This window comes from Centruroides sculpturatus, unplaced genomic scaffold (genome assembly GCF_000671375.1).
Source record: "Centruroides sculpturatus isolate CEXI.00-Female unplaced genomic scaffold, Cexi_2.0 scaffold558, whole genome shotgun sequence".
Taxonomy (NCBI): domain Eukaryota; kingdom Metazoa; phylum Arthropoda; class Arachnida; order Scorpiones; family Buthidae; genus Centruroides; species Centruroides sculpturatus.
Window position 1 is genome coordinate 192,491 of NW_019384839.1, and position 16,063 is coordinate 208,553.

The window sequence follows — 16,063 nt, forward strand, 5'->3', positions numbered from 1 at the left end:
AATGTGTTTACTAAAACGAAGTCCTCTGAAAGAGTTAAAAAAATAGATCATAGTTAACCATTAATTCTGAGTGATAGTTTTACATATTAAACATTGATATGTGCTTAAAAAAACAAATTTGGAGTGTGAGTTCCATGTGTGAAGGAAGTGAGGATTTGGATATTCCTCACTTCCTTCACACTTACTTGTTAGTGAAATTTCTGAATAAAACTTTGTTTTCTTTTGAATATTTGAATGTAAAAATAAGATAATCCTGTTTTCCTCAATAAATGGTGAGTGAAAATAAGTTATAGACCTACTTTTTCAAAAGAGAATCCACAAAGCTGTGGATCAGCAAAACGGTAAAATAAAAATAGAAATCTCTTTACGAGATTTCTATTTTTATTTTATACATAAACTGTCAAGTTGCTAATTTGATAAATAATTCGAAAATGTATTAGAAAATATTATTTAATCATGAGTTTAAATGAAATAACATGATACTTTTACATTTATGGAAATAAATGTGGTAAACAATATAATTCTTGAATGCACTAAGCGGTATAATTGCATCTTACAATTAACATACGTGATGAATAACTTTATTGTGTATGTCAAATTATTGTACGTAATTACATAATTACTATATAATGAGAATTTGTGAATAAATCCTCAGAGTAAAATTAATGGAATTTAAAAGTGGAGACAAATCGTTACTTTTAATAGTTTNAAAAAAAAAATGTATATAGGACTGTAAACAATATAGAAAATTATAAATAAATTATTTATCTCTATTATAAAATTGAATATAAACATAGAGATTTTTTTATTAATTATTAATAGAAAATTGATAATATTGTATGTCCTAGTGATTTTTTGACATAATTCCTTCTTCAGGAAGAAAAATGAAAGGCGGTAGTATTAATGGTCCACTTCCGCTATTCTCTGACAGTGAAATTGGGTCTTAAGGTCCGTTATTTACGTCTGACTTACCAACTTACCAGTAATAGAAAGTAGTACAGTAGGCCAGACAGACAGCCGTTTACAATTGTAAGCACTTTCCTTTGTACGAATAACGCGATACACATCGCTTTATGGCTGGTTCTCTTTCACAAATATTGTTCCCTGCTCTCTATTTTCAGACCAGTTCCTCTCCCACTTAATATTGTTTGTGTAGAACTCGTTCGCTATTCACTACAATGGCTTTTATAGTCGGATCTTTCCTTATCGAGTTAAATTCGTTGTTTATTTCTTACAGGGCCCTATGCTATAACATCTAAGAGGCCTTTGTCTTCCGCTAAATAACGATGAAATTAGCCTAATACTATGAGATCTTCGCGTGAGGCCTTAAGCTCAGGATTGTCGAGTTTGTATGGGGATGCGTATTAGAGCGTGCTCCTTTAGTCTTTTGTTTTTTTTGAAGAAATGAAGTATATAGAATGTTTATTTATTAATTTTAAAAAGTATTAAATATATTATTTTCTGTTAGTTTAAAAATAACGGTAATTTTATAGGGGTAAAAATAACTACGTGCTCTTAAGCTTTCTCTGGATCAGAGAAAAAATCCCCAGCAACCCTTCTAGTAAATGAGTCTTTCTTCACCACCTAATATTAATAATAAAGAATGTAAAATGTAGGCCTCAACTGTATCCTAGGTAGCGTGAGACCCAAAGCAGTAACTTTTTTAGCTTATGAAAATTCAACCTTGGTTACATAACTTCACATAACAAGGAATACTGTATATATTTTGCACAGACTATTATGATTTACCACATATGCTAAACAAGCTGCAGCATAGGGCCTCACGTTAAGACTATGGTCTCACATTTTTATATGCATCAACATTTGGTAGAAGGGAGGGGCCTTTAATATGTTATAAGGGGCCCAACAAGTTTAAGGCCAGTTCTGAATATAGCAAATGTGTTTATATAAGTTTATGTGAAAAGTTGAATATATAACAGATAATTTTACGTTATGAAAATACATAAAAAATACATTTAGCAAATACAACAATATATATTTATATTATGGACAAAGAATATAAATACATACCATTATAAATACATATTAGCATGACATAAATGCATAAATACGTGCTCTATAACGCATGATAAACATATTCAATTGATATATATTCATAAAAATGATTACAATTGACATTATTTCTAAATAATATCAAAGTCAAGGATTCAATATCAAATCATTATCATGTTCTACTATATTATTCATAATAAATCATAGATTTTTAATATACCAAAAGAGATATAGGAAAATACATATTATATTTTTAAAATATTTTTTAAAAAAATTTAAATTATGAACAAACAAAATCTAACCATTCATAACTAAGCATATAAATGACGTCATTTAAGTTATTTATAAAATAAAATGGGTACAGAATAACTTCCTTATCTGATTAGAAGTTAAGAAATCACTGCTCTGTGTAAAGTTTTGTTGTTATGTGAGAATAAAGTTTACATAAGTAAAGTAGTGCAGCTGGAGAAAAATGTTATAGTTTTTTACTTTTTATATTAATTTTTATTAAAATAAAGTGTTAAAAATTAAATAAGGATGTTTTTAAGCTTTGTTTCTAGCACAGACATACAGTAATGTACAATTATTTATAGAAAGAAGAGTTGATACAAAAGGAACTGCATTAGTATCTTGCCATTTAATAAAATTCCCTATAGAATAAAGAAATAAAACTAATTAGATACATTACAATTAAATTTACATTAGTAAATATACTTAATGGATCATTAAGATTTTGAATATTTATAATAATATATTGATTATATAGCAGTAAAATTCAACTTTAATAAATAAAATTTTACTGTGCATCTATATTTAAACTTCAGAATTTACTTCTACTTTCATTTTTGTAAAAATAAATGTGATTTATAATAAATAAAAATTTTATGCTGACATGTTATTCTTAACTTATACAAAATAACTGGGAAATACCTTAATATTCAGGTTTAGATTTGTAACAGGAAAATCCAGAATTTATAAAATTTCAAATAATGTTTAGATTTATATGTTATTTATCTTCTATATTTAGTAGCATATTTAATCTCCAACTATATAAATTAATTATATTAAGATATCGTGCATTTCTACAATATTTCTATACAATAAACTATACAACAAGCTACGGTGTGATGATATAATTACCGTCATACAACACAAATTTAGCAATAAAATATAATAAAAATCTGTAATACCTTTTCTAAAACACAGCATGAAAATGTAAGAATATTTAAAAGTTACTTTTCGCTATCTAAAATAGAACAATTTTATAAGAAAAATGAAAGTATGTGGGCTTACAACAAGTGATACAATATGAAAATATAAATATGAAAGGAAAATACGCCGGTTGAATATGAAAAATTGTCAATCAAGTTTTATTCTAGAAGAGAATGTCCTTCCTAATGTCAAGGCCTTGGTTTTCTAACCGGTTACCTGATATTAAACGACCTCAAAGGCGTTATCTAGCGGAAGTAGTCTATAGTTAAATTTATCCTTCCGTACTAGCTGCAAGCTATTGGTTGAGTTCCGGCGGTAAAAAGACCCAACTATCCAATACCTATACTGATTTGAATACGGAGACAAGTTTTTATAAAAATAAGTTTAAAAAATAATATCTCGGCTTTTATCTTACGGGTCAATCATAAGATCATAGGGTGCCGTTGAGAGAAAAATCGTATAAATACTCAGCAGCGTTAGGTTCGAGTCACACTCAGTTCACTCCTGAACAAATATCTCCTACCATTACAATCCTAAACATGATTGGAAAGGTAATATTACATTCGAATATACAGTATTAACTGAATATACTCAGCTATTGGATTAGTCTAATGAATTTCTTTCATCTTACAGCTCACCGTATTGTTTGCCACCTTGGCCTGCTGCTCGGCCATTGATGTAAGTACCATTGTTTTTAAATTTAACTCTCCTTTTTAATTGTTTTGGCTAACTAAAAGTGGAATCTTGTACAGTATTTCAGACCGGAGCCATATGCTTTCGGATATGATATCAAGGATCCATTGAGCGGTCTTAAATATCGTCACGAGAAGAGCGATGGCAAAGGACACGTTAAGGGAAGTTACGGATACACCGATCCATTTGGAATCTTCAGAGTTGTCGACTACGTTGCCGATCATTTCGGATACAGGGCCAAGATCCGTACCAACGAACCAGGCACCGCCAACCAAAACCCAGCTTTCGTAGATATCTATTCTAAGGGAGGTAACTTCGTACCACTTCTGTCCATCGGAGGAAAGGGAGGTTACGGAGTTCACCACGGACCCGGCCCATTGCTCCACCGTGGCGTCCTCACCGGAGCCAAGAGTGGTCTTCACTCCGCACTCCACGCTAAGGCCGTCCACGCTCCACACCACTTCGGAGCCATCGGTTTACCCACAGCTGTTCACGCTTCCAAAATAGCAGCTCCAGCAGCAGCAGGTGCAGCAGCAGGTGCAGCCGCCGGTGGTGCAGCAGGAGCTAAAGCAGCTGCCGCTCAGAAGGCTCTCTCCGGTTTTGCTGGCACTCCCCTTGCGGCTCTACTGGGTCAAGGAGGAAAGATCGGACAAATCGGACAAGTCGGACAAATTGCGCCCATTGCTCCAATTGCGCCCATCTCTCCCGTCCATTTCGGTTAAGTAGAATAACCACGTAAAGACTGTATCTATAATTTCACTGTAATGTGTCCGTGACATATGTGATGTGTTCGTCATTTGTTATATTGTTTGCGTGATCCCCGTTATAAAAAGACAGCAGTGTTGTCACACAACATTGATTCTGTCTCAAATTGTACGATAGATATGTGTTGAAACTATTTTGTTCGGTTCTTGTACAGCCCTTTTGTTGTTGATAAAAAATAAATGTTATGTGATTGTTTATATATTACTTTTCCTTATTTTTTACACACACCGTAAGAAAATACAGCCTAAAAACGTTTTAAAAACACGAAATCTCCCATAAATCATGAATTAATAATAGGACTCATTACACAAATAAAAAATAATTTCTGATAAGAAGTAATGATTTAATTAACGTTAGATCTAGTTTCGGAATTATATTCTTTACATTTTAAGGACCCTTTTTTATATAAAAACCTCACTACAAAGGACACGAAGCTCCAAAGTAAACCTAACTTAAGATTCAAATACGGTATTTGGATATACAGTATTGTTCTTCTTAATAAACAGTAAATAATTGATTTATAATTGACATAAAATAGCAATTAAATTATTGAATTTTATTCTCTTTTTATAAGAATTTTAGGAAATCTTCCTCAATTGATCCTATAAAATATTAATGTAGTTTGGCAAAATTTGAAGATTTTAAGATATTCTTCTTTAATTAATAACAACACACTCCATTACATCCATTAAAAATAAATTTATATTTTTAAATATTTTTATAAATAATCTATTGATCATCATCGTCTATAATATTTTATAAATGTGTTCAATTAATAATAAAATTATATTTTTTAATTTAATAAAGGCAATTTTTAAATTATAAAATAAACATTCTCAAATTATATAGCTACAATAATATTAAATATAATTTATCCAAAAAATTATTTTTATATTTAGAATTTTGTTCTAAAAATCTGAAATATATTTAAATATACTTTAAATATTCCAAATTATTATTATAAAATAGTTATTTTCCTCAATTAATTTCTCCTGGAAAGAAAAAAAAAAAAAACTTTAACCAACAACATAATAATAATTGGAAATATAGAACTAAAGATTCAAATATTAATGAACTTAAGTAAAAAATTATAACAAGAATAACACCTTATTTTAAATTTATATTATATTTTATTATTTTTATTACTAGAGACGAACTTCCAACGACGGGCACCTCTAAACGGTGCCCATTTTTTTTTTTCCAGGAACTTTGAACATAAATGCCTAGAAAATAACCTTCAAACAACGACTCTTATTTTATGTTCCTTTACTGTCCGTTGTTCAGAGGTTTAACTGCTTTATTAACTTTCTAAATTTATTATAAAGATAATAAATCTGCATTATGTCCAGAAAAAGGTAAATAATTAAATCGTTCTTATATAAATATTTATTTTTGTAAGCCTACATAAGCATTTGTTGCATAAAATATTTTAAAATTCAATACAGTGGGTGATCGGTTAACGAACATAATCCGTTCCAAGACTTTGTTCGCTATCCGAATTGTTCGTTAACCGATTATCGATTTACCATAGGTTTCTATGGGAATTTAATTAATTCGTTCTGGAGACACCCAAAAATAAAAATAAAAAATATATACTTTCTTACTACGTTTATTTATATGTAATAATAAAAATACATATATACAAAGTCTTGCATTTTTATTAGTCATGTTTTTTCCGTTTGTGGAGGTTAAAGAATCTGTCTAATGTCGATTGCTTTTCTTTCTTCAGGATTTTTTAGAAGTAATTAACAGTATTGTAATTGTAAAGATCGTTAACCCTATTAACTTCAACCTGATTTGGATGCCATTCTAAGACCGTTGTTCTGACATCTTCCCACTTCTTCGAAAGATGTTTAATAGCAAATATCGACATTAATCCTCTTTTTCAGAAGAAAACATATCTCGCCGAGTTTCTTGGTGTTCTTCATTCAAGAGTCCTTGGCATTTTTCTGTCGTCAGATCAGTTTCAGGTTCCATTATGAGCTCTTCAATGTTTATTTCTCAGATGTGATTTTTGTTACACCTTTAGCTGCTTGAGTCTTCTTGATTATACAGTATCTTTCTTAGATAATATTGAACTGCGGCCTACTGTAGACCTGTTCAAGCCATACTGCCCAGCAACATCAGACATCTGCTCATTCTCTACTTTTGCTATTATACTCTCACCTTTCGAAAATAAAAACCCGCGCAAAATTTAAGGAGGGCCGCCCGACAGTCTCGCGAATATTATAAAAGAATTGTTTCTGTCAGAAAAATAAAAGGTTGGACTTACAAAATATATAGCCTACTGATTGGAGGTATACTATCCGATCAGTATATACCGGATCAGTATATCCGATCAGTATATCGGATATACTGATCGGATATCAGTATATCCGATCAGTATATTCGGAGCGCGGGAGACGTCAATGTCGACGTCTCCCGCGCTCCGAAAAGTTTCGAATTGTTGCCTGAAGACAAGGGAAGACCAATGGTTATTCTTTATTTTACGTCGCTTCTTCTTGTGTTTGTTCTGTGAGGTGTTCGTTATCCGAACATAAAAATCTTACACGAAAGTATTCGTTATCCGATTTGTTCGTTAACCGATCTTCCATTGTATTTTACTTTTCATCTGTTATATATAACAAGAAAAGTATGAAGAGACGTCATAAAATGACCCCCCAAAGATTTTTACATTTATGAACTTAGAAGATCTTGAAACGTGAGAAATGCAAAAAAATTCGAGATTTTTTCTGTGTATACGAATGTTATTATGTATGGGGGGCATAATTTTTTTCATCCACTTTAAAGCTTAATAACTTCTATGCCTTTTGTCAAAAATTTCTGAAATTTTGTAGGGATGTTTGTGTATTAGGGGGATTGATGCTATGAAATTTTGGTGCTTAAAGGTTGAGCGGGAATGGGAGATAAAGGAAATCGTGTGTTAAATTTAGAGTGGAGTCAGACTTAATTAATGACGATTTTACTCGTTATTAGCATTCACAATTTTTTATAAAACCCATCTCTATCCTCAAAATTAAGTTTTTTGTCATTTTATAATAATTAATAATATAAAAGTTTTTAATTAAGTAAAATCTCATAACAGTTGGAGCCACCACAATTTTAACTTTTTTGCCGCAAAAGTTATCCGTTGCTGAAATTTATTTTTAATAATAAAAACAGTATTAGGCATTACAATAGAAAATTTATATATTTAATTAAGATTTTAATTTTAAAAAATATAATAAAAACTATTAAATTTTAAAGATTAATTCGTTAAAAAAAATACATATAATTTTTCGTAAACACATGCTGCCATCTGTTATCATAAATNACTTAATTTAATAATATAATAATATATTTTTTAAATAGTTTTAATAGTTAAAATTCAAACTCCTCTAGGCTCCGTTACGAAGACTATCAACAGAAAATTTTAGCTTTCTGGTAGAAATTTCATAAAAATTATCACACATAAATAAGTAAATTTACTTCATTATTGGAGTATACAGTACATAAATGAGATTATTTATGATTAACCCAACTTTTATCATCATATTCGAGTGTTTGTTAATTAGTAGAAAATTATGTATAATTTTAATTTATTTCCCGTTTTTTTTAACTTGTATCATAATTATGAATAATTTCATTGTTCAATTGTTCAATTCTTCTCCTATTATACGAATATTTTGATAATATCTTATCATTAATCTTCACTAAATCATATAACGTGATCGAATGGAGTGATGATAACATCATTGTAATTTATCACATATTAAACATTTCCTGACGAAAACAATTATAAAATTCTAAGAATTTTACCAATAAATATTCTTATATTATGTTTTGTTAACCAATTTAGCATTCTATAATTAACTTTTAACAAAATTTACAATGGCGTGTGTATAGCTTCGTGTTAACTGTTAGAGAAAGTAATTAACACGAATGCAGTTACTATAATATTAAATCGATAATATTTATATTTAACCTTTTACTATAAATATAATAATTCTGATTATTAAATAGAACATTTTAAAGCTTACTTTCGAAAAAATAAGATAAATATAACGTATCGCACATGATGGAGACGAGTACAAATGGATGCATATGATGGAATTGTAAGCATTTTTTTCACTAATAAAATAAAATATAATTAAAAATTAATTCAATAAAGTAATTTCAAAATGTAATCTTACATTAAACACATTAAAAAGTCATAAAACGTGCGAAGTTTAATTAAAATTTAAGCATTGAACTATCAAATCAGTTAATTTTTCGATAACAGATCGAGGTTTTTTATTGACATTTTTAAACCGGTTTCACTACGTTTGCATTATCTTTTAAATAAATAATGAAAATATCGATTATCAGGAAGAAACTTGGTTAGATTTTCATAAGGAAGTGGACTTCAAGATCTCGAAAATGACCTAGATCTTGTCAGTAATTTGACCCATATCACAGAGGTTGGTAAATTTTGCTCTATTTTTAAAAGACAATTTCCCCTCGAAGAATGCGTACATATGTAATTTACTTAAACGAAATTTCTTTTGAAAAAATAGTAAAAAAAAGTGATACTATTATTATCAAAATAAATTATTTTCTTGAGAGAATTTGCAGTGAGAAAAATACACGCATCCCTATAGAGAGAAGCATGTACTGTTGATGCTAACTATGACCTTAAGACAATTTATTTTAAGTTTTATTCATTGAATATCATAAATTTACCCTTCAATAAACTCTAAGCGATTTACTGGAAGGAAATGGTTTAGATTTACAAGTTCTCTACAAAAAAATAAAAGATTTATTTCTTTTATAGACAAAAAAATCTAATAAATGTTCCATTCTTATGCGTAGCTTCAAGCATAGAATGTTCCATAAGAACAATGCTGATAATTTACATATGTATAAGGATCCACTCTTGTGATTTATAAATTATGTTCTACGTTAAGGATAATGTTAAAGTGTGACCTGGATTTAACATTGTTTACTGTTATATAAAAGCTTCTTTACTTTAAAAAAAAATGAAAATTTATGCATTCTGGTGACACTTACAAATTAATTTTGCGTTTCGTCGATTGAATTTTACAACCGAAAACTTGAGTTTCGTGTAGAATTATAACCTGTTAATTCATAAAAAAAAAGAATATTTAATGAATATTTTTAACTAAGTTCAGTAGGAAATTATGTTAAAAGTGCAATCTTGTGAGTTCATATAGTGTGGTTGACCCTGTATAAGCCGAGTGATCTTTCAATAATCAGTGATACGAGCAGATAACAATAAATGGTTACTAAAAATTCTCGACTTGGCCTTATTAATAGAAAACTAGTTTTTTATTGTTAATTTTATAATAATTTTATTAATATCTAATTTTTTATTATTACATAAAATATAAATTTTTCCTTAGTTCGAGTGTTTCGGTAGTACAGTTTTAGACGTAAACTATTGACTTTTATATATAATTTAAAGCAGAAATTATACAAATATATAGATATAAGGCTTGTTTTCTTTAAAAATATGTGATTGTATCTTCAATGCGACCGCGAAATTGCAAATTACTCGTTACGTTTTAAACAGTTACCTCTTTAAGGAGGACAATGCGAGCAGAACATAAAAAAGACAATTTCCTAGTAGAATATTTAAGCTTCCACTTTATAAATCTTAAAATAATAACAGTGTATTAGAAGTAATTGTTCATTATTTATAAGTAGAATCACTCTAGCGTGTAGTTTATAATGCAAATTTCCAACCTGTCCCCAGGCAAAAAAGACGAATATATTGAATGAATATCAGTTTCTATGCTTGCCCCAAACAATTTTATTTATGTATTTTACATCATTTTCACTTAATTTAATAATATAATAATATATTTTTTAAATAGTTTTAATAGTTAAAATTCAAACTCCTCTAGGCTCCGTTACGAAGACTATCAANTATATTTTTTTATCTTATCGAAAATTACATGTTTAATATCAGGAAGCACCCAGACAATATCATATCTAGTGCAACGATTCAGTTACACCCTCAACCATCAGCAAGCGTAACGTGTGAACGTAACAAATCGTGATACTCGTTTCCTCATTCATCTGCACGTTTCTGTTGTAAAGATTGTCCTCTTTGATGATTTTTTATGTATTTTTATTTATTTATATATATATATAAAATGATGGATTATTCTTCTTGCTTACTATTGTTGAATGACAAAGCAAGGAATTGGTTGATATCTTCTTTCTGACAGGGATATATTTTGAAATATATTTAGCATTCGAACCAATAAAACAAATGAAACACACAGACAAATCAAATATTAAAAGAATTGTCCATAAAATCCTGAAAATTAATTATAACAGGATTCTTTTATCGGATGGTATCATGCAGGAAGAGTAAGATTTTTAGCTTAATTAATTTCTTAAGATTTTGGATGTTTTAAGCCTGAAATTGGGGCATTTCACTTATAAAATTTATAAAGGGCATTACACGTATGAGGCCCTAAGATTTAGTCTCGTAGCGTGAAGCCCTAAGTTGTAACTTGCAGAGATTACGTAAAAATCCGGCTGAAACCATCCGTTGTTCTTCACAAATATACAAACAAAAGACAACATGATGTTTATGCACAAAAGATCACAGGAATTGAAAGATAAACATGAAATGAAAGCATTTTTCACGAACAGAAACAAAGAAAATGAATTTTTATGCATGAAAAGTACAAAAAAAAATCTTTTCAACGTTACGCACGCAATTTTTAAAATATAACTTAAACGTTCTTACGTAATTTTTATGAATGCAAAAACATTCAAAATTCCAAGAATTAAACCATGAAAATGATAATTTTTCATGTAAAACTTTTTATACAGAAAGAACCATTGTTAAATATTAGAACAGATAATAGAAGAGACATGTGTAGCATATTTATAAGCATTTTTCTCAAATATATAAGCTCTTTTTACCATATTTTTGTGAAAAGCTCACAAAAAATATAATAAATTGATGATATGCCCATTTTAACATTAATCAGTTATGCACGTAGGCATAAATTAAAAACTGTAGATCGAGATCTCCTAAAATTCCTAATGATAATATCAAAAACTTAAAGAGGGTCACCAATTAACAAAAAAAGAAAATATTGTTTTAATAAATTATTAAAACAATAATTTAAACTAATTTTCATTAAAAGTTTAATAAGATTTTTATATTTTACAGTTACTTTTTTCTCTTCTACACCCTTCCAGATCTTTATATTTAACAATGATTCACACTGTAAACAAGAGAAAAAAGCAATTTCATACATGAAAAATCAAGATTTTCATGCAAATAAATGTATATAAAATTTTAAAATATTTAATATTTATTCAAGGAAATTAAATACAAACTTTCATGCATAATAAACAAACAACGAAACTGACACAACTGACAAAAAACACAATTGTATTTTATTAAAAATAAAAGAGACTAAACACATATTACGAACAATTATATAAACACTGAACATAAATTAAAATTTGGAATTATAATTACTTTGGTGTAAATATTAAACGCTCATCTGAATAATTTTTAATGTTAATTAACAGAGACAAAAATCGCGATAATCAAACACCCGTTAACTGCAATTGATTAATAGAATTAATATTATTTTAGTTTTTGATTTAAAAATCTATCAAAAACTAAAATACACCTTTACCTTTCTCACCGTTAATTACTGATGGAGTGAAGCATGCAATTGGGCATTGTATCTTCTGCACGGTTTGTGAGGTCTTCAAGTCTTTCTCAAAAACAAATGGCGATACTGACCGAATGTTATTGTTTGTACTCTAAAAATTTGAAGAAAAATATATTAAATAAATCAATTTTATAGAAAATAATATCATTAATGAGCTTACCTCACTAATTTGATCTTGAGACGTAACTTCTTTCAGTATCACAAATGGTAATTTGTTGGTTTCTTGCATTGAAGATGAGAAATCGGCATGAGGTTCATTTGGTTGGTTTTTTATGATAACTACTGGTACTCGAGCTTCAGTTTGATAATGTGGTTCCACCACTCGCTTGCCTTCTAGTTGATGATGATGGTGATTGATGGACGATTGAGGCTGAATATCAGGAAACTGTTCCACCATTACCATACTCCCATCCTGTGGATTTTCAGGATTTGAGAAATGGTAAACGTTGCTAGAATATTTATTATTCGAATCAGAAGGATGTTGAATTATATCTATTTCTGGTTGCTGTTTTCCGGAATTTTGTACTAGGTAAGGGATTGGAACCGGCCGATCCACTGCTACTTCCACTATCTCCGGAGTATTTTGAATCTCTGGATTATTCTGGATATAACTTAAGGGATTCTGAGGATTTTCCGATACATTTTGGGAGTATTCTACTCCTTTTTGAGAATTATCTGCAGGATTTTGAGGGAATTTAACATTATTTCCAGGATTTTCTGGGAGTTGTTGAGAAAATTGTATAATATTTTGGGATTTTCCCGGAGAATTTTGTGGATATTCTAAAATCACTTCCTGTTTTACCGGCTTGATTTTAACTTTTTTGAATTGAACTTGTGGTTCTGTCTGAATGTCCGATCCATATTTTTTCTTCTTCTTGGTTTTTTCTGATTTATCCGGAAACAAAACACTAATGATGTTCTTATCGTTCTCTTTCTTGATATTTTCACGAACTTTTATTGTTTGCCTCGTGGATTCAAAAAGACCATCTGAAGGCTTTACAATACGAGTTGATTCAGCCGGTCTGAGCACATCTTTAACTTTTATGGAATTTCGATTACTCGAAGATGGAGAAATAGCAACTAAATGCTCATTTGATACAGGTCCCACTCTATGGTGCAACGATATGGAGTGTGGAATGCCAGTTTTGACTATTTCCACATGAGCTGGATCCTGTTGTCCTAATCCAGGTTCGTTCGAACGAATTCTCGCTCGAAAACCTAAAGCATCAGCAATATACTCGACTTGACGATAAATACCGTAAGGATCGTGATATCCATAACTTCCCTGTACTACACCTCTATGGTCACCTTCTTCTTGTCTGAATTGTGTACCATGGCGTTGATCCTTGATAGTATAACCGAATCTGAATGCCTGCTTACGCTAAAAATTTAATTCAAACAGATAAAAAAAAACATTTAATATATTCTTTATCTTATTAAATTACTATGTAGAATAAAAAAATCTAGAATTTTAAAAAATTTCCGGTTAATCCACGCTTACAAACTTTGTCTTACATGTTAATCAATACATTGCATTGTATTGCTTAACGTGCAGTGTTTTCATCAATAAACATCTCTCTATTATGGTTTTTATTTTAGAACCTATTTATCTATTTATTTTTTTTAAAAAAAAGCTATTTAACCTGTTAAATTAGCTATTTATTTTATCACACATCATGCATATCAAAAGAAATATTTATAGAAAATCTAGAAAATTATGAAGGAAAAAACCGCACCCCAAACCTAGTTTTTCTAAACACAGTCTGTTTTTTATTAATTGTGCTATAAAAATATAACAACTTTTATATATATAAAGTATTTTATTTTAATAAAATCTATTCTCTACAGACATTTTAATTCTATCATGCGTAAAAACTATGCATAACAAATTAATATTCACTCCTGTCTATAGGATATTGAACTGTATTCATTTAGAAAATTAATTTATAGAAGGCTTTAACTCGTTATATAATGAATATAGTCTTCTAAATTTTAATTTAACTAACTTTTTTATTATATAAAATCGAACTATTTAGAAAATTTCACGATATAAACCCAGAGAAGAGTCCAGTTATGAGACACAAAGATTGAAGGATACGTGTTGCAAATCCTTATTAATAAATTAATAAATTATTTTAAAAGTATTGTGAAGATTTATAGATAGAAACTAAATAATATTAATATTTTTTATTACTAAAATTAATTTCTATCAAAANTTTTATAAGGTGTTTTCTTTTATAATTTTATAATTTTAGCAACTTTTGTTGTATTTATAATTTTATATAGTATTTTTCTCATTTATTCTAAATTTCAACCATCTTTCTTTTAATAAATAATGCTAAAAATAAAAATTTGAATACTCACAAATGGTACGTTTTCACCTGAGATTTGTCTCTTAGGTTTCGCTTCAATCTCTTTCGTTGAAGAGATTAATAAAACTAATATAAGCGAGAAAATTGCCTGAAAAAATAATAAAAATACAATTAAAATTCTACGCGAAATGACCACCAAACTCAATACTTTTCCGTATTTCACAAGCGACAAAGGAGAAGCATCCTTTGCATCTCGACACGAAAACACAATCCAAATCGTCCCAATTGAACCTCTTATATATAATAAAAATTATCTTTAGAATCGTATTAAATTTAAAATGGATAAACTTCCAAATGGTTAATTAAAATACTTACTTGGCCCATCTCTGTTATAAGAGATTAATGGGGATTCTGCAAAGACCAATGGATCACTAACATATCGCTTGGAGACTGGTCGTAAACTAAACTAAACTTAATGTATATGTTCGATATATACCGGTCTAGTTCATTTCTCCAGAAGCAATTGTGTAGCCTGCAGCCTATGAAACCTGTTTTCATTCAATAAAAAAAAAAAATATATATATGTATATATATTATCTTCTCTTCCCCTTGAATTGCTTAGAGGATGTACTTTCGTTTCTTACACGAAAACGTATTCTAATTTTTATTTTACTTTTTTTATTTTACTTTTCAAGATCAAATCTAAAATGGAATTCGACATACATCAATAATTTTTTTCCTTCAACCAGGCGAGTAATTACTTTTCTATGTGATTTACATATTAAAGCCACGGTGGACTTTCTACGAATTCGTATCGATTAAAGATAATTTTTTGAAAATAAATTAATAAGTGTCATTATCCGTTTTCACAATACGGATAATGACATTTATAATCTTATCACATTAAAAATGCTTAATTTTAAGTAGGTCTAAACCCCGGAGCATTAGGAGACGAATTTTTTGCGGTTCTCTCTTTCTCTAATTTTGTTAGGTAAGTGGCTTCCTGGCCCATATGTTGCTTTCAGCTTTTGCCTAAAGGGTGAACTTCAATTTCCTTGAGACTTTATTTTTTTCTTTTTAAAAGGAAATTCGATAATTTGACTCCAATCATCAATAATTTACAATATTTAAGTGCGCGTTATACACGGTTGCGCTTCTATAAAAGTTTTTAAATATATTTTAGTGATGTCTTCAGAGCTTTTTTAGTATTGAAAATGTTTAAAGTTTTAAAAAAAATAACTATAAAAGTCAGTTTATTGAGTACTTATTTCTGGAAAACATTTTTATGACGATTTAAAAACATATTAAAAATATTTTTTATTACATTATTAACTGTAGTGAAATCCATAAAATGGGATTAAAATTTTATTCTAGTGA

General features: G+C 29.0%; 2 protein-coding genes across 2 annotated transcripts; one reads left to right on the top strand and one right to left on the bottom strand.

The window, feature by feature from the left end:
* Positions 1 to 3,507: 3,507 nt before the first annotated feature.
* Positions 3,508 to 4,833, top strand: LOC111630277 (cuticle protein 16.8-like). Its single transcript, XM_023374358.1, has 3 exons — positions 3,508 to 3,776; positions 3,859 to 3,903; positions 3,978 to 4,833. Exons 1-3 carry the CDS (start codon positions 3,765 to 3,767, stop codon positions 4,638 to 4,640), a joined length of 720 nt encoding a protein of 239 aa, XP_023230126.1. The 5' UTR covers positions 3,508 to 3,764; the 3' UTR covers positions 4,641 to 4,833.
* Positions 4,834 to 10,627: 5,794 nt separating this feature from the next.
* LOC111630272 lies at positions 10,628 to 15,070 on the bottom strand. The gene is made up of 5 exons (XM_023374353.1): positions 15,062 to 15,070; positions 14,739 to 14,834; positions 12,535 to 13,755; positions 12,336 to 12,465; positions 10,628 to 10,888 (listed from the first exon to the last, which is right to left on the bottom strand). Exons 1-5 carry the CDS (start codon positions 15,068 to 15,070, stop codon positions 10,845 to 10,847), a joined length of 1,500 nt encoding a protein of 499 aa, XP_023230121.1. The 3' UTR covers positions 10,628 to 10,844.
* Positions 15,071 to 16,063: the final 993 nt, after the last annotated feature.

Excerpts from the sequence above, each read along its gene's own strand:
- LOC111630277 (XM_023374358.1), top strand. Across the intron at positions 3,904-3,977 it reads CCTGCTGCTCGGCCATTGAT|TATTTCAGACCGGAGCCATA; the intron begins GTAAGTACCATT and ends AATCTTGTACAG.
- LOC111630272 (XM_023374353.1), bottom strand. Across the intron at positions 13,756-14,738 it reads CAGGTGAAAACGTACCATTT|CGTAAGCAGGCATTCAGATT; the intron begins GTGAGTATTCAA and ends TTAAATTTTTAG. Across the intron at positions 12,466-12,534 it reads CTCAAGATCAAATTAGTGAG|AGTACAAACAATAACATTCG; the intron begins GTAAGCTCATTA and ends TCAAATTTTTAG.